Source organism: Leptonychotes weddellii, chromosome 16, assembly GCF_054177405.1.
Source record: "Leptonychotes weddellii isolate Sample4059 chromosome 16, ASM5417740v2, whole genome shotgun sequence".
In the NCBI taxonomy this organism is placed as follows: Eukaryota; Metazoa; Chordata; class Mammalia; order Carnivora; family Phocidae; genus Leptonychotes; species Leptonychotes weddellii.
In genome coordinates, this window is record NC_138384.1 from 48,176,747 (window position 1) to 48,200,838 (window position 24,092).

General features: G+C 48.0%; 1 protein-coding gene and 1 non-coding gene across 5 annotated transcripts in view; both read left to right on the forward strand.

Moving 5' to 3' along the window:
* Positions 1 to 3,513: 3,513 nt before the first annotated feature.
* Positions 3,514 to 13,296, forward strand: CACNG6 (calcium voltage-gated channel auxiliary subunit gamma 6). The gene is made up of 3 exons (XM_081807721.1): positions 3,514 to 3,584; positions 5,224 to 5,361; positions 12,602 to 13,296. Exons 2-3 carry the CDS (start codon positions 5,271 to 5,273, stop codon positions 12,838 to 12,840), a joined length of 330 nt encoding a protein of 109 aa, XP_081663847.1. The 5' UTR covers positions 3,514 to 3,584; positions 5,224 to 5,270; the 3' UTR covers positions 12,841 to 13,296.
* Positions 13,297 to 14,965: 1,669 nt separating this feature from the next.
* LOC102736984 (uncharacterized) overlaps positions 14,966 to 24,092 on the forward strand; it is a 32,213-nt gene continuing 23,086 nt past the window's right edge. For 2 of the 4 annotated variants that reach the window (XR_014141060.1, XR_014141061.1), the window contains exons 1-3: positions 14,966 to 16,696; positions 16,852 to 20,635; positions 21,576 to 21,807. This is a non-coding gene — a transcript (uncharacterized LOC102736984). Of the gene's footprint in view, positions 16,697 to 16,851; positions 20,636 to 21,575; positions 21,808 to 22,945; positions 23,092 to 24,092 lie in introns of those variants that run through there. The other 2 variants (XR_014141062.1, XR_014141063.1) reach the window with 2 other exon arrangements.

Sequence of the window (24,092 nt, forward strand, 5' to 3'; positions counted from 1 at the left end):
CTGTAGCCCCCAGACCAGGCTGTAGCCCCCAGACCAGCCTGTACCCCCAGACCAATCTGTACCCCCAGACCAGCCTGTAGTCTCAGACCAGCCTGTACCCCCAGACCAGCCTGGACCCCCAGACCAGCCTGGACCCCCAGACTGCAGCATGTGATCACAGACATTTCTGTGTCTCCAGAGCAGCCTGTACCCCAGACAGAACCCGTGTTCCCTAGAGGGATCTTGTACCTCTGCCTGCACCTGTGTCCCGAGACCTAGCCTGTTCTCCACACACAGCTGGTAACCTCAAACAGCCTGCATTCCCCAGAAGCACCCGCACTTACTGAGACAACCTGTGCCCCTGGAGAGAGAGTTTGAGTGCCTGGGGTCGGCTTGCTTTCCCCACGCTGGAGACAGGCCACGCTCCCATCCTGCAGGCCCTGGGAGACAGACCATTTTGATGCCAGCCCCCAAATGGAATCTGTGCCCATTCCCCACTGATTCCACCAAGCAGAGCTCTCGCCAAACACCCCCCAACGTCCCAGCGGAGACCTTGTGCCTCCGGGAAACGTGCTTCTTCATTTCCTGTGCCCCACAGCCCTCACTGTTCCACAGAATGGCCTTTCACCCCTGGCGACGCCAGAGATCTATCCCATAGCTCGCACTCTCCCTGACAGGACATGCCATGCCCTGCACGTATAGCAGTGTGACATCCTATACCCCTTGGGAGCAGGAACGGGCTCTGGCTCCATATCGGACAACGCTCACAGTCCATCTGGGATGTCACAGGCTTGATCATCCACATGAGATCTGCAACACTCTACTCTCCCATAACTGATGTCCCATAACCTCAGTGCCCCTCAAAGAAGATCATTTACGCCTCTGGGCTCCAGATGGGATTTCCCTCCTCACGTACCTAGATATGGTATCTTACATCCATAGGATCCCAAATAGGATGTCCCAAATCCTTGATAGCAAAGTGGGATGCCCAGCACTCCTTGGTGTGTGAGTTTCCCACCCACTCAGAGTCTGGATTAAACACTTCACTTCTGCAGATGGGCTAGGTTTTTTTGCCCCTTAGAGTCTCAAGCGGGAAGTTCCCAAACTTCTGCAGAATGGGATGCCCTGGTAATCATATGCTTGTGTAATATGCTTAGATGCTTATGTGGTACCCATGCTCTGTTCGAAGTACTTCGCATGCATGAACTCATTAATCCTCGTATCCTCATAGCAACCTTCCAAATAGTTATTATCATCCCCATTTTACAGAAGTTAGAAATGAGGAGTGAGGAAGGTTAAGTGGCTTAATCTATGCACCTAGGCTAGTCATATGGGATTTGAACGCTGGTTGTCTCTGTTCTTAACAACTACACTATATGGCATCTCACTAGCCCACAAAGATGTCCCAAAGGTCCTCGTTGTCCTGGAGGGAATGTCCCCTGCCCCAACCTCACTGCATAAGGCAGGATTCCTCACATCCCTTGATGCCCCACTATTGGTCAGAAAGGACTTCAACCTCCTCACAGGACCGTCTCCATCATCCCCCAGTCCTGACCCTCCAGAAGCTCACAACTTCCATTATCTCCGAAACATCCCACACATTGCCCTACCCATCAAAGGATATCCCATATTTCCCTGGGCTGCACAGGGAGAGGGTGTGTGTGACCCATCCTACTCTTTTCCAAGTGGGATATGCCATCTGGAGTCAGAGACGAGATGTCCTCAATCATTAGTAGCCCAAACAGGAGGCCAGACACCCCACACTCTCTCAGAAAGATGTACCACACCTTCTTACTCTCTAGATGGGACTTCACATTTCCCTCATGATGAAGACCATGTGTCCCCCACTGACTGCTACAAATAGCATCCTCACCCTTTGCTCTGCTGCATGAAGCATCCTTTACTTCTTGCTGCTGCAGGATTGCTGTTGCTGTGGGGTAAGGACTCCCCTCCCACTGCTTCTGATGGGACCCCTCCTGCCCCTCTCCTTCCCCCACCCTCAGCTGACTCAGCAGTTTAGTTCTTGTCTCTGCACATCCTCCTTCAATTTGGAAAGTTCCTTTCTCCTTCTCCATACCAGCCGGCCCCTCTCCCACTTCTTGTACCCCTCTTGCTGTCTACCTCTCTTCCCCCTTCCCATGCCTCAGTTTCCCCATCTGTAGAATGAGATCATGGGGCCAGGTGAATTCTGTGGGAAGTGCTGGCTTTGAAGTGCAGTTTGGAAAGCGCCCTCCCCCACCCCCCTGCCTTTTTCAAGTTTAGGTTTCCTTGGACCTCAAGTACACAAAGTTGGATGAATCTGACTCTTCTTTGGCTTATATCACAATTGTCACCGGCCTTCCCAAGATCCTTCTTGTGCTTTATTTTACATGATATTCTCCCGGTTCCTTTCTAACTCAGCTCTTTAATGTGTTTGATATGCATCCACGAATATATATGTTAACTTGGAAATATGTAGCGTTCTTTTACACCTGTCTGTGTTTTAATTTACATAAATGATATCATGCTGTGGATTTTTTCCTGTTTATGATTTTTTTTTTCTTAACACTTGCTCAGATTTCCCCATATTGCTTTGTTATTCTAGTTCACGGCTACCATGTGCTGTGGAGATTTGCACAAGAGGGCATCCCTCACATTTACTTGATCCCCTAGAGATGGATACTTGGGTTGATTCTGACTCCCTGTTATTACAAACATTGTTGCAGAGAACATCCACATATATGTTCCTGCTTGTAGTTTTTGTCTGGATACATACCCAGAGATGAAATTGTTGGGTTATAGGGTATAAACGTACTTCACTTCATAAAGTATGTCAGAGTGCTTTCCAAAAAAGACTAGTTTATACTCCCAGCTGCTTCCTCTTATCTTTCCAGTGTTTGATATTATCCTTTTAATATTTGCCAATCTAATTGATCTAAAGTGGCGTTCCCCTGCTGATTTAAGTTGCATTTCTGTGATCCCTGGTGAGGTGGAGCATCTTTTCATATACTTGTGAGTCATTCAGACTTCTTCTTCTGTGAATTGACTATTCCTGTCCTTTGCCCATTTTTCAATTGCTTTCCCTCTCTTTTCTTGCTGGCCTGCAGGAGTTCTTTGTGTGTTCTAGCTAGGAATTCTCTCTGAGATGAGAATCTTTTCCGAGTCTGTTAGCCTTCTGTTCCCTGTATCTTGGTTGAATAAAGCGATCATTGTTTCTAATCCCACTTGACCCTCAGCAAACCCATATGATGGAGCCAGGAACAAGACTATTATCTCATTTTATAGAGAAAGATTCAGAGGCCCCAGAGAGGTCAATAACCCTTACAAGGCCACAGATTTGGATCTCAGAGCTCCAGAATGGAATTCCAGCTCCTGTACAGCTGGGTGACAGCAGGTGGTTTTTGCTACTCTGAACATCATTTGTCTCCTGAGCATGTCAGGGATGTGGATGTCCTGTTTTTAGGCAGCTGTGAGCGATGTTAAATGTCCAGCCCTGAGCTTACCCTGGCAACTTCCATGTCATCACCTCTTTCTCTCTCCTGCTCCCACAGAAGCAAACTGTACCTATTTTAAATTCTTTACTACGGGGGAGAATGCGCGCATCTTCCAGAGAACTACAAAGAAAGGTGAGAACTGTACCCCGCGGTGTGGTGGTGGGGACGGCGGGGGTGGGGGGGAGGTTATGCTGACCATGCCAGAGGAGTTCTTGATAGCATTGTCTTCTTCTCTGCTTTGCCCTGGGGAGGTCCCATCTTTGGGGACAGGCGGTTCTCCCGAGCCTCGTGCCTGATGCTTCTGCCCCAGCTCTGCCTTTGCCACGTGCTGTGTGGCTTTGGGCAAGTCACAGCCCCTTTCCGAGAACAGTACTTTAACATCTTAAAGATGCGCATCTGCCATGTGCTAAGCACAGCCCCGAGTATTTCATTTGGATGTATTTCTTTCGGTCCCTTGCATGACCCTGTGGAGCAGCGGCTTTATCTTCATCTTCCAGATGAGAAAATGGAAGCCCAGAAATGGTTACATTTACTTTTCCTGGGAAGTGGCAGAGGCAGAGTTCAAACCCAAATAATCCTGACTCTAAAGCGATGCTCTTCTATAGAACCTTCTGTGAAGTGGAAATGCTGTCTATCTCTGCTGACCAATATGGTAGCCACTGGCCCCATGTGGCTGCTGAGCACTTGGAACGTGGCTAGTGTTTTTTTTTTTTTTTTAAGATTTTATTTATTTATTTGACACAGAGAGAGAGCATGAGCAAGGGGGAGGAGCAAGGGGAGAGGGAGAAGCAGGCTTCCCGCCGAGCAGGGACTCCGATGCGGAACTCGATCTTGGGACCCCGGGATCATGACCTGAGCAGAAGGCAGATGCTTAACTGACTGAGCCACCCAGGCACTCCTAAATTTTGTTTTAAGTTAAATCCATTTAAAATTAAAAGACCACACGTAGCTCGTGGCAACCATACTGAACAATGGGACTCTTAGGACTTTCCCCTTTCTGCTATAACCACAGCCTCTCCATCACCCCTGTATCTCAGTATCCCTCCCCACCAGTAAAGGGATTGTGATCGTGTCATGACTCTTATCTGGTCTTTGCAAGGATTTAATGAGACGATGCCGCTAAAACAGACAATGTGGTGCCCGGTACATAGTAAACTGGTCTCCCTCCTTTCTCTCTTGTCTTTGTGCTCAGTGAGCCCGGTCCGGGAGAGTAAATAATCACAGTGCGCATGTTCGGCACACCTGCTGTGTGCCCAGGCGCTGCACTGGGCACTTTACATAAGCAATTTCTAATCCTCACTGCAGCCCAATCGAATAGGGATTTCAATCCTGATTTTCTAGAGAAGGAAACCGAGGTTCAGAGAGGTTTGGTGACTTCACCAAAATCCTCCAGGGGGGAAGTGGCTGGGGAGAATTCAGACTTGGGCCGTTCCACTGTAACATACCGCCTTCTCTGTTGTCACCCACACGCCCACTGCCTCAGCTGCTTCATCTGTAAGCAAACAGGCACCGGATCCTAAGTAACGATGGGCAGTTCCCATTCCCTTTTAATCCTGGCAGTGTCTCCTCTTTGCTCTGTGGCCTCAGGCAAATCACTGACCCTCTGTGAGTCTTAGTTCCTTTAACAGTGTAAGCAAAATATTGGACTGGATGATCTACCTGAAAATTCTTGTCTAGTTCTGCATCTTCCATCTTCCTGGTTCTGGGTCCCTACAGGGGAGTTCTTCCTACTTCCCACGTCCTCTGCTTCTTCCCTTTCCTCTCCTTGCAGAGGTAAATCTGGCAGCTGCAGTGATAGCAGTGCTAGGCCTGGCAGTCATGGCCTTGGGGTGCCTCTGTATCATCATGGTGCTCAGCAAAGGTGCAGATTTCCTACTCCGAGTTGGAGCCGTCTGCTTTGGCCTCTCAGGTGAGGGTTGGGAGCCTGGAGACTGAGGGAATTGCATGCTGGGAGGTTGGATCTCCAGGCGCTGTTGCATGCTGGGAGGTTGGATCTCCGGGCGCTGTTGCATGCTGGGAGGTTGGATCTCCGGGCGCTGTTGCATGCTGGGAGGTTGGATCTCCGGGCGCTGTTGCATGCTGGGAGGTTGGATCTCCGGGCGCTGTTGCATGCTGGGAAGTAGGGTGTCCAAGCACTGTTGCATGCTGGGAGTTGAGGGAAACCCATGGGCTATAGTGGGCTCAAAAATGGGAGAATTCCAAGCTTTGTTGTTGCCTAGAGATTAAAGGGGTCTCCAAACGCTATTTTAAATTTGGACCAATGGTCTCCAAGGATTGTTGCATGCTGGGTTGTATGCGGGTGATGGGAGGAAGCTCAAGGGCTATAGAGGTCTCACACATAGGAGAATTCTGAGCCCTGTTGTTCGTTGGGTACTGCGGGGCGAGGGGGGGGGGTGCGTCTCCAGTTTCAACGTGGAGTCTTTAAGCACTGTTGCATGCTGGGAAGTTGGAGGACATCTCTAATCACTGTTGCATTCTGGGAAGCACAAGGGCTTAGTAGGCTCAAATGTGGGAGTTCTAAGCCTTATTATTAGCTGGAATTGGAAGGTCTCCAAACACTCTTTTAGATTTGGAACTGGGGTCTTTAAGGACTGTTGCATTCTTGGAGTTGATAGTCCAGAAAAATGCTGCATCTTGTTAATGTAGTCCTCATTGGATCAAATGTTTTCTAAGGTGGATAGAAAGGTCATTAATTATATAAACTTCATTTATTTATCCTTTGTGTATTTACTGAGCACCTGTTATGTTCCATGCACTGTGCTAAGGGCTGGAGATATAAGACTAACAACAAGACAGATAGTATCTTCCCCTCACAGAGCCTAGATTCTGACAGAATTACACAGTAACCAGGGGTGCCTGGGTGGCTCAGTCCGTTAAGCGTCTGCCTTCAGCTCAGGGCATGACCCCAGGGTCCTGGGATCGAGCCCCGCATCGGGCTCCCTGCTCCCCGGGGAGCCTGTTTCTCCCTCTCCCTCTGCTGCTCCCCCTGCTTGTGCTCTCTCACTCTGTCAAATAAATAAATAAAATATATGAAAAGAATTAGACAGTAACCAGTATTTACACATAGGCTAATTCAACCATAATTGTGATGAGAATTATGATGAAGCATGTTAGGGGTATGCATTGCAGCGAGGGTGGGTCAGAGGAACTCAGAGAAGATGATATTTAAGTGGCTAATTGAAGGATGAACAGGAATCATCCAGAGGGTGGTGGTGGCAATATTGGTGATGTTTGGGGTGGTGGTGATGGGGACAATGATGGTGGTGACAGTGACGATGTTGGCAATGTTGGCGGTGTTGGTGGTGATGGTGGTGATGATGGTGATGATGGTGATGGTGGAATAGCATGTGCAGAGGCTGTAGAAGACTTAACAAGCTTGAGGAACAGAATGAAGATCAGAGCATAAAGCAGGCCAAATCTTGCACAAATGTACATGGTAGCCCTAACTAACAAGTGAGGTAGAGCCTGGTGCGGATAAAAGAGACACAATGAGTCTTCAAGAGCATGGGCATATGAATGGAAAATAATGACCAATTCTTATTGTTTTGTTGCCTTAGATATCTTCCTAAATAAGGGGGGGGGGGAATCAGTCATCTTCTTTCCTTTCTTTCATTAATTCATGTGTTCATTTTATGCATTGGTACACACACAGACACATCGTACACAACACGTTTGTACATGTATGTAGGTGTAATATAAGAGTATACAAGACAGAAAGGTGCTTTCCCTTATGGAGATTATCATCTGGTTAAGGACACAGAAATATCACAGATCACCCCACAGTTATAAACTTCTAGGTGCTATAAAGGAAAAGGAAAAGTAGAATCCTATGAGAGTGCATAATAAGAGCACTTGATTTGAAGCAGAGAGTTAGAGAGGGAGTTCATGAGTAACTAAGCTAGACAGAGTTCAGTGAATTTAAGATCTTGAAAGAAAGCCAGTGTGGCTGGAGCATGGAGAGTGAGGAGGATACTGGTATAAAAGATGGGCCAGTAAATCAACAGGGAATCAAAAGATCTGGGTTGGAATCCCAACTTCTGAAGACATGTGATCTTGGGCAGATTTTTTTTTTTATCTCTGAGCTCAGGTATTCTTATATCCCTGAACTCACTCATCCAAGTAACCATTTGTTAAACATCCATCCCATTAATCCATCTGTCCATCCCATCCATCCATCCACCCATTCATTAATTCCCTCCCACTCTCTTCTCCCTTTTCCATTCTCCTTTCCTTTCTCCCTCTCTCCCTCCATCTATTTTTCCATCTGTTCATCCATCCAATTATTCAACAAGTATTTTTTTTATATTTAGTAAGTGCCAGATGCTGTGCTAGGTACCACTGGGGATAGAAAGATGAATAAGATTAAGATGATCCCTGTTCTTGTGTAATTTATGGCATGGTAGGAATTTGGTGCTACTGTTATTACTGAACTCATACCTGGGTTATTCCTGGGGGTGCCATGAAGGTGTGGATATAAAAGTGTTTTATGGAAATCTCAGGCATGAAATTTTTCTGCAAATTGTACATCCAAATGAAAGTGAGGGGGTGGATTTGATGCTGTAAGTACTTTGGTTATATTGGGTATCAGGGACTGGGCAGATTGTGTTTTTAAGTTCTCCTTAGATAAAGGGACATATTTGGGTTACATTGTTTCTCTCCATAAAATAAATACGTCAGGTGTTTGTTCATGTTTTAGAGATCTGAGACAGACAAGGTTCCTGCCCTCATGGATTTATAGTTTACTGAGAGAGATAGAAATTGGCCAGACAGACCGTACTAATATAAATTAATATATGTTAATAATTCCAGCTGTGGGGATGCCTGGGTGGCTCAGCCAGTTAAGCATCTGCCTTCGGCTCAGGTTGTGATCCCAGGGTCCTGGGATCGAGTCCCACATCAGGTTCCTTGCTCAGCGGGAAGCCTGCTTCTCCCTCTGCCTGCAGCTCCCCCTGCTTGTGCTCTCTCTCTGACAAATAAATAAATCTTTAAAAAAATAATTCCAGCTATGATAAATGCTATAAATGAAAAAAGTAAGAGGAAAATGTATCATAGGGAAATCTGATGTTGACTTAAGTGGCAGTGCTCAGGGAAGGCTTCTCAGAAGAAGTGTAATGTAAGTAGGGATGCATACAGATCTCCAGGCTTGAAAGAATTTGGTGCATCTAAAGGCTGAAAGAAGTCCTACTCTCTACTATTATAGGGTGGGAAGAGCAGCTGAAAGGAGGCCGAAGAAGTAGGCAGGGGCCAGATCACGTGGGCCCTTCTAGATCATACAAGGGATGTCAGGCTTGATCTTTGAGGAGGTACAGTGATGTGCCTAACAGAATAGTCAACGGAGTAGATCTGGCTGCGCTCAAACCCAAGCTCCACTTCTCCAGGCTTTAATGTTCTCTTCTGTAAAATGGGGATGATAATAATATGTACCTCATTAGGTCTAGTGGGAAGAGATGAGACATGAGAGCATCTGGTTGGATTCTTGGCACAAAGCTAGTGTGTCAAGGCTAGGGGTCTGCAGACTGCAGCCCATGGCCAAATCCTACCTCTTTGCTTTGGGGTTAGTCATATTTTTAAACCATTTCCTGCCTGGTTCAAAAGCCAGTAAATGAACAATAAATTACTACCACTAGAATAACATGGCTCCAGGGTCTTATGTGGCCTGGCTCCTGGCTACGTGGGACTTCATCTCTTACCACTTGCTCCCTCCATTCTGGCCACGTTGGCTTCTCTGCTGTTCCTCAGATACTCCACATTCATTTCCTCCTCAGAGCATTTTGCGCTGCTGTCCCCTCAGCCTGGAATGTTCTCCCACTAGATCATCCTGTGTCTCGTTTCTTCATATCATTTAAGTTTCTGATCAAATATTACCTCCTCAGCGAGACCACTGTTGACCACCTTGTCTAGAGTAGGCCCATTACCTGCTGTGTCCCTACCTTGCCTTTTTTCCCCCTATAGAGTCGATCACTACCAGGAATTATATATTTATGTATGTATTCATTTGCTTGGGCTGCCATAACAAAGTACCATAGATTGGGAGTGGGGAAGGGGCTTAAAGAACATAAATGTATTTTCTCACAGTTCTAGAGGCTGGAAGTCAGAGGTCCAGGTGTAGGCGGGGCTGGTTTCCTCTGAGGCCTCTCTCCTTGGCTTGTAGATGGCCGTCTTCTTCCTGTGTCCTCACGAGGTCGTCACTCTGTGTGTCTGTGTCCTGACCACCTCTTCTTGTAAGGACACCAGCAATATTGCCCTCCATATTGGATTAGGGCCCTATTGGCCTCATTTACATTTAATTATTGCTTTAAAGACCCTATCTTCAAATATAGTCACATTCTGAGAAAGTACAGGGTCAGGATGCTAACACATGAACTTTTGGGGCCATGATTCAGCCTAGAGCAATACATTTACCTGATTATTGTCCAATTCTCCCTCTGGATGGGAGTCCAGGAGGACAGGGCCTTTGTTAGTCTTGTTTTTTTTTTTTTTTTTTGTTAAAGATTTTATTTATTTATTTGAGAGAGAGAGAATGAGAGAGAGAGAACACATGAGAGGGGATAGGGTCAGAGGACGAAGCAGACTCCCTGCTGAGCAGAGAGCCCGATGTGGGACTCGATCCTGGGACTCCAGGATCATGACCTGAGCTGAAGGCAGTCGCTTAACCAACTGAGCCACCCAGGCGCCCATAGTCTTGTTTATATATTTTACAATGAGAGCTCAGTTAAGATCTGTTGAATGAATGAAAGATGCGTGTAGCAAAAGAAGAAAGGGGACTGGAGAGCGTCTCCTCCAGTGCCCTAAGCTGAGCTGCGTGGGGTCCCAGAGGCGAGCCAGTGACCCACAGGACACAGATTCCTGGCTGCATTCTCCAGGCCCCTGATTAAAAACTTCACAGGGAAGCAGAGTGCCGGGAGGAAGGAGGGTCTGAGACTGAGGTTGGGGCCAGACTCCAGAGTCTGAGAGAGGAGACAGCTAGGACCCATGACTCATGGATGACCGTCAGATGGTCCTACATGATCTGACCCCTGCTGGCTTCTCTACTTCCATCACCTGCCACTCTCCCCTCCCCACTCTCTTTGCTCCAACCATACCGACCTTCTTTCTTTCCCCCAAACACACTGTATTCATTCTACCATAGGGCCTTTGCAGCAGCTGTTCCCTCTCCTTGAAACAGCCGTCACTTAGTTTGATGCATGACTGGCTTCTTTTCATTCTCCAGGTCTTACTCAAATGGCTTTTCCTGGTGACATCATCTTAAAGTCCCTGCTCTACCTTGGATGTCACTCCCTTTCCCATCACGCTGTTTTTATCTCCTTTCCGGGCACACATCACTCTCTGAAATAATCTTGTCTTCTCATGTGTTTACTTTGGAAGCTACAACCTGGCAGCCCACAGCTAACAATGACCCATAAATGTACTTTGACGGACAGTGCATAAAGATTTCTCTGAGCAAATATTTAAAGGTGTTGGGCAAATTTCCATAAAAATAGTCATCATTTTAAAAATTCCAGCTATCCTTGAAAAATCAGAAGGTCTGGCAATTGAAGTCCCCATTTCTGAAGGGTTGCAGTTGGCCAAAGCTGAGTTTTGGCTACTCTCTGTCATATTGCCCACCACACTCACCTGCCTCGTTGATTTATGCTTTCTCTCGTCGCCTCCTGCAGGCATCTGAGGTTTGCAAGCCTTGGTTTATTTTCTCACCACCTCTCTTGTCCAAGTAGAATATAAGCTCCATTAGGTTAGGGTCTTTGTCTGTCTTGTTCTTTCTTCTTTTCTTGCCATTGTTGTTTTTAATCAAACTGCATTGCAACTTGACTGCCTTTCTTTTCATTTTATGATCCCTCATCTTTATTGGGGTATGATTAATGGGCTTTACTGGGGTATGATTGATGAATGGAAATTGTAGATCTTTAAGGTGTACAACTTGATGTGTTGATATACATGCATGTCGTGAATTGATCACCACAGTCAGCCTAGTTCACGCTATCCATCACCCCACATGGCTACCTTTGTGTGTCTGGTGGGAACTCTGAGGGTCTAGTCTCCTAGCAGATTTCGAGTGTATGATTGTGTTGCTAACTATAGTCACCCAGCTGTACATCAGATCCCCACAACTCATTTGCCTTGCATAGTTGAATTCTGTGCCCTTTGCCCCACATCTCCCCATATCCCCTCCCCCCAGCCTTTGGCAACCATGTTCTACTCTGTGCTTTTATGAGTTGGACTGTTTCAGATTCCATCACCACTCTTTCCAAAAGCCTTGATGGAGTTTTTTTGTTGTTGTTGTTTTGTTTTGTTTGTTTATTTTGAAACAAACAAAGCTCTACACCCAACGTGGGGCTTGAAATCACCCCCCCCGCCCCCGCCCCCGAGATCAAGAGTTGCATGCTCTACCAACTGAGCCAGCCAGGCACCCCTTTTATTTTTTTTAATATTTTTTTTTTTATGGAGTCTTCATTTGATTTTTGCTATTCTTGATTCCAGGATTTGCTTTTTCCATTTATTTATATATTTATGTATGTATGTATTTGAAGGAGGGGGAGGGGCAGAGTGAAAGAGAGAATCCTAAGCACGCTCCTTGTCTAGTGTGGAGCCCAGCGTGGGGCTCGATCCACAACCCTGAAATCATGACCTGAGCTTAAAACAAGCCGGACGCTTAACCGACTGAGCCGCCCAGGCGCCCCTGCTTTTTCTCTTTTTTAAGCCTATAAAATGCACATAACACAAAATTGACCATTTCAACCATTTTTGTTTTCGGTTCTGTGGCGTTAAGTAGGCTCACACTGTGGTGTAGCCAGCCCCGTCATCCATCTCCACCACTTTTTCACTTTCTTGTTTCCCCAGCTGAAACTCTGTCCCTGTGAAGCAGCAGCCCCCCATTCCCCTGGCCCTCAGCCCCGGCAGCCACCATTCTGTCCCTCTGTCCTTCTGTCCCTATCAGCTTGTGTTGTGTTCCTTCTTTATCTCCAGCTTCCCGAACTGTGCGTGCTGTGTGGTAGGTGTTTGGTAAAGAGCTGTTGGATGAATGGGGTGGGGCGGTGCTGAGGGTCCCCCAGGTTGCTGTTTGAGCGAGCACGAGATGGGGTGTGTTAGGGAAATGCTCAGACTCGGCCCGGGTCCCCCGGGGCCTGAGCACCGTGCCTGTCCTCCCCCTACAGGCCTGCTGCTCCTGGTCAGCCTGGAGGTGTTCCGGCATTCCGTGCAAGCCCTCCTGCAGAGAGTCAGCCCTGAGCCTCCCCCGGCCCCCGCCCTGACCTATGAATACTCCTGGTCCCTGAGCTGTGGCGTGGGGGCCAGCCTGGTCCTGCTGCTGGGGGGGGGCTGCTTTCTCCTGCTCACCTTGCCTCCCTGGCCCTGGGGCTCACTCTGCCCCAAGCAGGGGCACAGGGCCGCCTAGAGCCACCACTGTGCCTTCAGCAAGCTCCTTCTAAACCTTTCCTTTTCTCCATTTTATCCCCCAAAATCTGCCCCCCCACGCCATCCTGGAGAAACTGTGGGGCACACATGGTTTGCACAAACCTGCCTCGTCTTTTCCCTCTGTGAATATGTTCTTTTCTGTGGCTGAATTGGGATGCTTGGGGGTAGGATGGGGAGAGGCTTTTTGCAAACGAGGGTCCCCAGGGAAGCCTGGGGGCGACCTGATGGGGTAACTAGGGAGTGGGGTGGGGGCATGAGGTCAGGGGGTCTTGGGAGGAGGGAGTTGGACCGATTCATTTCCCAGATCTGGATGTGTTCACTTGTGGGAGAGACTTCTTCCAACTCATTTGAACCTTGGGGAAACGGGAGGGGGTGGGGAAATCTTTGGGTCTGACCTTGCTATGGTCAGCTTGGGATTAAAAGTTTGGAAATTTAACAGCTTTTATTTGGAGTCTGTCTGGGTGTGATTGTGCGTCCCGGGGTAGAGAAAAGTGACCCCCTCGTGCTCTCCAGAAACCTGTGGCATGCTGCTTGGCAGCCCCAGAGTCACATGTCAAGAAACCCACAGAGAGTGACAGGAAAATGCAGCAATTTAGGACACAAACACTGTGGGTTGAACTGCATCCCTCCCAAATGTCTGTGTTGGGGTCCTAATCCCCAGGACCTCAGCACGAGGCCTGATCTGCAGAGAGGGTCTGTACAGACGTGATTAAGCCCTATTCCAGTGACTGGTGTCCTCATACGGAGGGGAGATTAGGACGCAGACAGGCCCGAGGGAAGAGACAGGGAGAAGGCAGCCAGTCACCTATGAGCCCAGGAGAGAGACTCCAGCGCAGATTCTCCCTCGCGGTCCCTGGTCCTTGGAAGCCCTGAGACACACTGACCCCGGGCTTCCTGCCTCCAGAACCGGGACAGTGCAGTCTGTGGTGCTCTGTTAGGGTGGCCCCAGCGGACCAGCATGGAGTCCAGGACCTGGGAACGGGTGCTAAAGATGAGCACATGGCTCTGGGACAGGGGGCCTAGGAGAGGCTGGGGACTGCTGAGGTGCATGATGGAAGAGCCTCCATGGCCCCCAGGAGACTGCGGGAGGGGACGCGCGTGCGGGAGAGCTGTCTCCTCAGGGAATGCAGTGATCACGTGAACAGAATGCTGGTAGGAACTAGAACAGCAGCTGCGAAAACCAAGGGGAAGGAAGGCCCAGGTCAAGGGTTCCCGTCCCTCGGGCCAAAGGGCCGGCCTTGCACCTTGTGAAGACCAGGTATGTATTTCAACCCAAAAATCACAACTCGAGTACATTCTTCAGTTACACAGAATAGCCGAAGCCGATCTGTTATTTCTCAATTTCTCAACATTTAAAGATACTTAAGGTAGGGATGCCTGGCTGCTCAGTGGGTAGAGCATGCAACTCTTGGTCTCTGGGTCATGAGTCCAAGAGCCCCACATTGGGCATAGAGATTAAAAATTAAAATCTTAAAATCTTTGGGCACCTGGGTGGCTCAGTTGGTTAAGCGACTGCCTTCGGCTCAGGTCATGATCCTGGAGTCCCTGGATCGAGTCCCGCATCGGGCTCCCTGCTCGGCAGGGAGTCTGCTTCTCCCTCTGACCCTCCCCCCTCTCATTCTCTCTGTCAAATAAATAAATAAGATCTTTAAAAAAAAAATCTTAAAATCTTTTTTTTTAAAGATCTTATTTATTTATTTGAGAGAGAGAGAGCACAAGTCAGGGTGGGGGGGAGGGCAGAGGGAGAGGGAGAAGCAGTCTGTGGGGCTCCATCCCAGGACTCTGGGATCATGACCTGAGCTGAAGGCAGGCGCTTAACCGACTGAAACACCCAGGCGCCCCTAAAAATAAAATCTTAAAAAAACTTTTTAAAATTGGGACTATGTGCTGGCTTATGAATACAAATGTGTTAATACCCAGAGTTTGATTCTCTTCAGTGTTGCTATATTTAATTATAAATATAATTACGTATATAATATTATATATTATACCAGTATTATATATAGCTATGATTATGTTATAATCACTTGGTTATTAATAATACTATGGATATTATATTTAACATGTTAACATTCTCTTAAGCATTTCTATATTTGATTATACATTATAAATACAATTATATATTATATAACTATATGATGTAACATAATTATATATTATAGTAATCTTTATATGAATGTTGTATTACTAGCCTATCATGTTATATAAATATAGGATTCATAATATTACATATATGGAACATAATATATATAATGTATAAATATATCATAATATTTATAATATAACATGCCACATAGTATTTCTTTCTTTCTTTCTTTTTTTTTTAAAGATTTTATTTATTTATTTGACAGAGAGAGACACAGTGAGAGAGGGAACACAAGCAGGGGGAGTGGGAGAAGGAGAAGCAGGCCTCCCACGGAGCAGGGAGCCCGATGTGGGGCTCGATCCCAGGACCCTGGGATCCGGACCTGAGCCGAAGGCAGATGCTTAACAACTGAGCCACCCAGGCGCCCCGCCACATAGTATTTCTATAACGCGACGTGTTATAGGACATAAATAATTATGTAGCTATAATTGCAATTATCATCCCAGGGCTCCCAGCAACCTCCTCACTGGGGAGATTCCTTTTCATCCAGGAAACGTGGAGTGGCCTTCTGTTGGTTCACTGAGACCGCACCCCCATCTCAGAGTCAGTGGGGCACTCTTTGGTAGGACTCTCTCTTCCTTCCTTTCTGTACTGAAGTCAGCATCGTGCCGAGGATGGGTGGGGTTCCCATCCTCCTTCGACAGGTAGAGGAGGCGTGGGGCAGTGGCCAGGGAAACCCTAGCTCCACCTTCCACAGCCCGAGCACGTTGCTGGACTGCTGGGCTTCCACTTCTTCATCCCTTCAGAGAGCTCCTCTCAGGGCTTACCTTCTAGAGCCATTGCCAAGAGCGGTGCCGTCCTACTCCCTGCAGAGCTTTGGCGCCCAGGCATGACTCAGATCAGCCCTGCTGCTCTTATTATCGAGTGGCACTTTGGGCCCGGCATACAGTAGAGAGCAAAAATGGGACCCCCAAAGAGCTGACAGTCTGGTGATGGAAACAGATATTCATCACATAATCACGCTAATGAACGTGTAATTATAAACTCAGATAAAAGCCAGGGAATGGGATCAGCAATACGTTTTTTTTTCTTTCCCTACTTGACTTTGAGGCCAGCTGGCTCGGGGAGGTTCTGAGAGATGTCCGCTTGGTTTTGGGAACGGCTGTTAGTGCAGGGGGCCTGTGCTCTGCACCCTCTTTCCTACCCAGGGTCTGTGTGGGCTTCTCAGAGGTGGGGGAAAGGAATAGCGACCCACCAATGACTAGTAACTGGAACCACATCGTACTGTGGGATAATTTGCCGAAACATTAACTTGCTTCTCTTCATCTTATATTTTTTGCAGTAAAGGAAAATAGAAGCTTCTTGAAATCTACAATCCTGTCCTTTCTAAATACATTTTAAAACTTTTCAAACATAATTTCAAAGTTACAGAGAAGTTGCAAGAATCAAAATAACGCAAAGACCCACATACTCTTCACTCACGTTCCCTTGTTGCTAATGTTTTACCCTACGTCCATGTGTCTTTTTGAAATTCAGCAAACGTTTATTTTTAAATGTGGAATGCATCAGATATGCAAAAGTGTGTGTAAGAACCCAACATCCCATTTAAAGAATCAGAATAAAAAACACTCGCTTTCTCAGAACCCTGGCTGAGGAAAAGAACTCGGATCTTGGAAGCTGCTTTCATGTTCTTAGCTGAGCTCATCCCCACCTCCAGCTCCAAGATTACCAACCACAACCTGGATTTTGAGTAAGTCCTACCCTTTTCCTTGTAGTTTTGCAAACTATAATTCTACTCTTTAAAGAAAATGTTGTTTCATTTTGCTTATGTTTGAACTTCATGTAAATGGAATCTAACCATGTATATTTTTCTGTGTAATGTTTGTCTTTCTATTTTTTTTAAAGCCTGAAGAAGATTCAAGCTCATGGCCAGAGGGACAGATGATACCCACAGACATATTTGTTTAGCCTTCACGATGTTTACAAGGTTATTTAATGATTTAATGGAGGGAAAATTCATACAATGTAAAATTAACCATTAGCCATTTTTAAACAAACAATCCAGCAGCATTTAGTACATTCTCAGTGTTGTTCCAAGACGTTTTATGCCCCCAGAGGAAACCCTGTCTGCACCAAACAGCTACTCTCCATTTCCCCTAGCCGCTCATCTACTTTCTGTCTCTGTGGATTGACCAATTCCGGGTGTTTCGTATAACTGAAAACAGGTGTTCAGACAAAGACCTGTACATGAATGTTTCCAGCAGCACCATTCACAGGAGCCTAAAGATCTCTGTGGGGAGTCAGAGGAGGGGACGGTGCAGAATCTACTCTAAACATTATTCACTGCCTCCTCAAGGAAAAACAAGGGGCACTCAAGTGTGAGATGTGAAAAGCCAAAGATAAGATAAGGAGGGCTTAGGACTTTGCGTGTCTTCCTTCTCAGTGTTATGAAGGCATATTTCATGCTCTACTTCCTTTACCACTTAGATAAAAATTCAGATTTCTCATGGCTCTGTGTGATCTGGCTTCGTACCTTTCTTCCTGTGCTTTGTTCTGACCAGCCTGCTTTGCCCCCAGCGGCACTGGCCTCATGCTCAGATCTTAGAACTAGAACATACCAACTCTCCCCTGCCTCAGGGCCTTTGCACCTGTTGAAATTCCTGCCTGAGGGGCATTCCCTTTACATTCCTCAGGGCTGGATACTTTGCAGTCTTTAATTTTCGTAAACGCACTTCCTTCCAAGCCTTCCCTGACTCCCTTCCTAAAGGGAAGACCTCCCCTCCACACACCCAGTATGTTATATTCTCCACATACCCATTATGTTATATTGGGATCACCCTGCTTATAGCCAGCCGAACACTCATCGCAATCTATAAATATTTATTTACTTGGTTCTGTCCCTCTTTCCAAGCAGAATATAAGCTCCATGAAGGTGGGGATCTTGGCTACTTTTTAAAAATAGTAATAACCCTTCCCCCCCCAAAAAAGCCCGGTACATTGTAGGGTGCTCAATAAATGTTTGTTAAATAGCTGGATAAATAAGACAATTCCAGAAATGGGAGGGGCTTGCTCAAGACAGGGAGCCTGCCCCAGGCTTCTGTCTCCTGACTCCCAGACCAGGGTCTAACTGCTGTAGGTACGATGCCCGCCAAGAGCAAGGAAAGCCCTCAAGCGGACTGACTCGGTGTCATGAAGTCCGTTCATGTTGTTGTCGACCTCCAGAACTTTGTCTTCCCAAAGCAAAACTCTCTGTGAAGCAGTCACCCCCCATTCCCCTCTCCCTCTGGCCCCGGGGTAGCTACTTTTTGTCTCTATGAATCTGACAACTCTAGGAACTTCATGTAAGTGGTTTCGTCCAGTATTTGTACTTTCGGGTCCTGGCTTATTTCACTGATCATGATCTACTCGAGGCTCATCCGTGTTGTAGCAGGGAAAATGTATAATTTCCTTCCTTTTTTAAGGCTGTCTAATATCCCCTCGTCTGCCCCAAATTCATATGTTGAAGCCCTCACCTCCAATGTGACTGTATTTGAAGAAACCAGCCCTGCCGGCACCTTCATCTTAGATTTCTAGCCTCTAGAACTATGAGATAACACAGTTCTGTTGCTTCAGCCACCCAGCTATGATATTCTATGATAGCAGTCTGAGCTGATTAATACACATGTATACAGCACATTTTGTTTATCCGTTCATCCGCTGATGGATCACTTCTACCTTCAGTGCTGCTGTGAACACGGGTGTGCAAATATCTGATGCAAATATGCACCTTTGAGTCCCTTGCTTTCGATTCTTTCAGGCTCATGCCCAGACGCAGCAGTTGGAGCATACGGTAATGCTAGTTTATGAGTTGGAATCTGACGGTCCGAATTCTTGTTGGGTCAGTGAGGACTCACAGTGAGAGAAGCTCAGCGGGGATGGCTCTGGGGAGTGTGATGTCGCAATAAACTATATCTCATTTCCTGAAGGGTCAGCAAAAGACCAACTGTGGGGCTGAAAACAGAGCAGGGAGAGAGTGTGACCTCCACAGCTTTGCCCCCTTTCTCAAACTGCAGAACCGGAACAGGGGTCTTTGGAACAGGGCAAAGGGACCCCCGTGTGTGTGGTTCCTGCTCCGCTTTGGGGAGCCTCCTGGGGTTGGGCAAATGGCTTGAGGCTGGAAATGAGGGTCTTGGTGTGGAGACGGGCAGGATGGGACTGGGGTTCTGCAAGGAAATCACCATTACAGTCCTCAGTGAGGTTGTGTTGGACGTTAGATTTTGGGTGACAACAGTGGGTGCCTTGCTTCTTCTCCGTCTTCCTTGGGCTGGAGACAATCATTGGCCGCCACCTAGCTGCAAAAACTGGCAGCCAGCAGGAGCCATGCCGGCTCCCAGCATTGATTCTCTCTTCTGGTTAGCCAGCGGTTTATACCGAACCAGCCCAAACTTAGTGACATAAAACAGCCATCACTGTAGTATGCCCGTGGATTGTAAGGTTGGGAATTTGGGCAGAGCGCAGTGGGGAGGGTAGTATCTGCTCCACAGCATCCCGGCCTCCGCTGGGAAGACCTGCATGGCAGAGAGAGACGTGGGTGGCAGGGTCCCGGCATCGAGCCGAATCATCCTCTACCTGGTCCCAGACCCTGCGCTCATGCTGCTTTCCCTCGCCCTTTAACAAGGAAACTTTTTTTTTTAAAAGATTTTATTTATTTATTTGAGAGAGAGAAAGAATGAGATGAGAGCACATGAGAGGGGGGAGGGTCAGAGGGAGAAGCAGACTCCCTGCCGAGCAGGGAGCCCGATGCGGAACTCGATCCCGGGACTCCAGGATCATGACCTGAGCCGAAGGCAGTCGCTTAACCAACTGAGCCACCCAGGCGCCCTAACAAGGAAACTTTTAATTTTAGAATGGTTTTAGATTTACAAAAACATTGCAAAGAGAATACAGAGATGCCCATTTATCCTCTGACCTGTTACCACTTCCCCCTATTGTCAATATCCTACGGTACATTTGTCACAATTAATGAACCAAACTCGATACATTGCTGCTGACTAGAGTCCATGCTGTGTTCAGATGTCCTTAGTTCTTACCTCATGTCCTTTCTTCTGTTACAGGATACATGACACTGATACAACATGCCTCCTCTTGACTGCAACAGTTTCCGGACTCCTTGTTCTGAATGACCTTGATGGTTTGAATGACCTTGATGGTTTGAATGACTTTGATGGTTTTGAGGAGTGCTGCTCAGGTGTCAGGGCTGGGGTTCATGTTCACCTGAAGGTGTGGAAGAGCGGTGTTGGAATTAGAAGAGTTATGTTGTTTTTGTGTGTTTGTGTCCAAGAGCTGTGAGTCCCCACGCAGGAGGGTAGCAAGCACCCCAGTTCCTGGCTTCAAGCTCCGAGGGGGATAGCTTCCACTGGACCGCTCAGAGCATTCAGTATGGGGTCAGGGCAGGCTCAGAGAGGAATAGGGTCCGGCTCAAGTTTGAACCATCTCGAGGGCTCAAGGTTGTGGCTCACAGCTCTGCAGACATTTGGGACAGAATGAAGGAATCAGGTGTCTTTTGTGCTTTCCACCAGCGCCACCTGGAGGTGGAAGGTGAACCCTGCAGAGAGGCTGGAAATGGGCTGATGGACCCCAAAGACAGAGCAGGCGGTCCTTCTTTGAGCACCTGGAGGAGATGCGTTTACAGGCACCGGGGGGTATGCAGGTGAGAACGGTGGCCTGAGGAGCAGGAGCGGAGGAGCAGAAGCTCCAGGTGGGGAAATAAAGAAAAAGCTGACCATGCCCAATGCTGCTGCAGGCAACCTGCCAAAAGCATTTCAATTACTGAACTGACACTATTTTTCCCTTGCATGTGACTAATTGGACACCTTTATTACCTAAGATGACTGTGAAGGTCATGAGACTTGCCTTGGATGTCTCCCAAGGGCACAGACCTGTGACGTGGGTGTGTTAGGGTAATGGGGGCGGAAGGAGAGTGCCAGTGTTCTGATCACGCCTGCTTACAGCTCCTACGCTTATGATGAGGGTGACGAACGAACTTGTAACTTGTTCCCATTTGCCCAGAGCTTTCTCAGTCTTAGCCCTGAAATGTCCATGTCCTGTGAAACTCCTCGTTCCCACATCCTGGGGCAGCCCTTGCCCCAGCCCCAGTCCCAGGGTAACAGGGACAGTAGATTCTACTGCTGGTAACAACCCTATCTGGTATTTCTCTCTCTTTATGGTGAGGACGTGGAGTCCTGGCGATTTTAAGAAATCTTCCTTAGGTTCACATAAGCTGAACGTAGACCCAACACCATCTGAAAACAAAGGACACCCCCTTTCCTCAGCCCTGGCCTCTTCCCCGGCATGCCCCCCCCACACCCCGGAAGACACAAGTTAGGAAAACACCAGTGGGCAACCCTCGCCATACTGCATTTGGAATTTTAGCGAACAAACGGTTGGGAGTCACTTCATTACAATGAAAGGTGTGCTGTAGTGATTTAGGATGAATACCAGAGTGGATGTCCATAAATGATATCTTTTAGGGCCAGCGATATTAACAATATTTGTCCAGACTCTGTTCAGAACAAAATCCATTCTCAGACTAGCTCCGACTCAGAAAACTTTCTCGGGTGTCATTTATTTTAATTTTTTTTGGCTCCGAGGGTTCCCAGAATGACTGAACAAGAAAGCTGCACGGTGAGGGAGGATGCTGAGTGTTGGAAGCAGTCAGAAGCAAGAAAACAAAAGCTGCAGGCATCCCAGCTCCTCGGCGGATGCTCTGAGTCATCTTCGTGTTTCTCCTTAAAGACCGGCTTCCTCCACATGGTGAGACAGATGGCCACCAAGAGCTCCCAAGTTTTAAAGAGAATGACTTCCCCGACAAGAGGAACAGAGGTACCACTCCCCCGCCCGCCCAGCGACTCCCCCGGGGGCTTCAGCACTTGGTCGGCCGTGGGCTGTGCAGGGAGCGGAGGGGAGCAAAGGGGATGCGCCTTCGGGTGCACCGATCCTGGGAGCTGCTGACTGATGCTGGGGCACCAGCTTGGCCAGTTCCAACTAGTGCTGTGGGCCCTCACATTCAGCAGGGACCCTGTGCTCAGGGCTTCGCGCTCTGCACTCACCATCTTGAAGTTCTTAGTCGTTTATCTTGGGATCTGTGTTTTGCTAATGAATTCCTACGGGACAGTGTAGCATATGGGACAGTGTAGCATATGCCCGGGGCTTAGAGCCATGCTGCCCTCCTGCCAGCCGGCCTCCAGCTGCCTCCCTAGTTCCCTGGGTTAGCCTGTTCTCCTGGCTGCTACCACAAAGCAGCACAGACTGGGGGTGGAGGGTGGGGAGGGGGCTTAAACAGCAGAAGTCTATTCTTTCTTGGTTCTGGAGGAACCAAGGTCAGCAGGACTGGTTCCTTCTGTCTCAGGCCTCTCTCCTGGCTTCTGGTGCTTCTCGGCTTGTAGACACATCACCCCGATCTCTGCTTTTATGTTCGCACGGTGTTCCCCCTGTGTGCATCTCTGTGCCCAAAGTTCCCTTATAAGGACATAGTCATATTGGACGAAGGGCCCACGCCCTCCTCCAGTAGGACCTCATCTTTCAAATTAGGTCTGCAGTGACCCCATCTCCAAATAAGGCCACATTCTGAGATACAGGGGGGTTAGTACACACATGAATTTTGGGGGTACACGAGCTGAACCCACAAGAGTGTGAATCGGTGTGTGTGATTGTGCACACATAGAGGGTCTGTGTAGCTCTCTCTGTGGGTGTCTGCATAGAATAGTGTGTATGTGTGTGTGTTATGGACCGAGTATTTGTGCTTCCCCAAAACGCATTATGTTGCAGCCCTAAATTCCAGTGTGGCTATATTGGAGATGGGCCTCTAAGGAAGTAATTAAGGTTAAATGAGGTCATAAGAGTGGGGCCCTGATCTGATAGTGTCCTTATGAGAAGAGCCCCAGAGAGTTCACCCTCTCTCTCTGTCTCTTTCTCTCTCTGTCTCTCTCTCTCTCTCTCCACCCACTGCATGAGCACATAGGGAAGGTCATATGAAGACACAGCGAGAGGGTGGCTTCTGCAAGCCAGGAAGAGGGCTCTCACCAGAAGCTGAGTCGGCCAGCACCCCATCCTGGACTTCCAGCCTCCAGAACTAAGGAAATAAATAAATGTCTATTGTTTAAATCACCCAATCTACAGGGTGTTACTGTGGCGGCTGGAGGGGTCTAATAGTGTGTGTGTGTGTGTGTGTGTGTGTCTGAGAGAGAGAGAGAGAGAGAGAGAGAGAGAAAGGGACTCTTTGTAGAGCAGAGGCCCCTGTAGGTTCATCATGTGTGCCTTTCATGGAAATCCAGACTGAGTCTTCTCTCCCTTCCTCCAGGCTTACTGACCCCTCACTCTCCTCTGCTTTCTGTCCTCACCCCCCACAGTGCACCCCCCGCCCCCAAGCACACACAGTGAGAGCAGAGAGACTGACACACCCAAAGGAGGTTGAAGAGTCTGGGACAGGCCAGGGCCCCAGGATTCAGGAGGCCTCTCTGCTCTTGGACCCCTTCACCCTCTTCCCAACCCAGTCGCCTTGACTGTACTTTACAGACTGACTCAGGCTATAGGGTGAAGGACAAGCTGCAAAGTTCCTGGGAAACAAGCCCCATGCAGGTTGCAGAGCCGGCTGGGTCTCTTCACAAAGAGATGTTGGTTGGGCCCCCTCCCTTAGGCAAAACCACCTCTGCGGTAGGATGGATGGCTCCAGAAGTTCAGCACGTCAGGACAGAGAGGACCCCAGAAACCATCTTATCCTGCTTGTTTCCCACTTTTTTTTTTAGATTTTTTATTTATTTATTTGACAGAGAGAGACACAGTGAGAGAGGGAACACAAGCAGGGGGAGTGGGAGAGGGAGAAGCAGGCTTCCTGCTGAGCAGGGAGCCTGATGCGGGACTCGATCCCAGGACCCCGGGATCATGACCTGAGCCGAAGGCAGACGCTCAACGACTGAGCCACCCAGGCGCCCCATTTCCCACTTTTACAGATCTGAAAACTGAGGAAGGGGCAAAAAAAGTCTCCCATTGCATCCTAGAACACATATTTCCTGGCTTACTTCAGTTCTTATTCTGGTGATTCATTCAGATTTCAAAAAGCGTTGGTCTAGGACAGATGTTGGCGATAGGCCCATCACTTGTGTTTGTAA

What these genes read in the sequence shown, in the direction of transcription:
- CACNG6 (XM_081807721.1), top strand. Translation starts at nt 5,271, where the DNA reads ATGGCCTTGGGGTGCCTCTGTATCATCATGGTGCTCAGCAAAGGTGCA. An exon ending in CGTCTGCTTTGGCCTCTCAG is followed by an intron (nt 5,362 to 12,601) that starts GTGAGGGTTGGG and finishes CTCCCCCTACAG; the next exon opens with GCCTGCTGCTCCTGGTCAGC.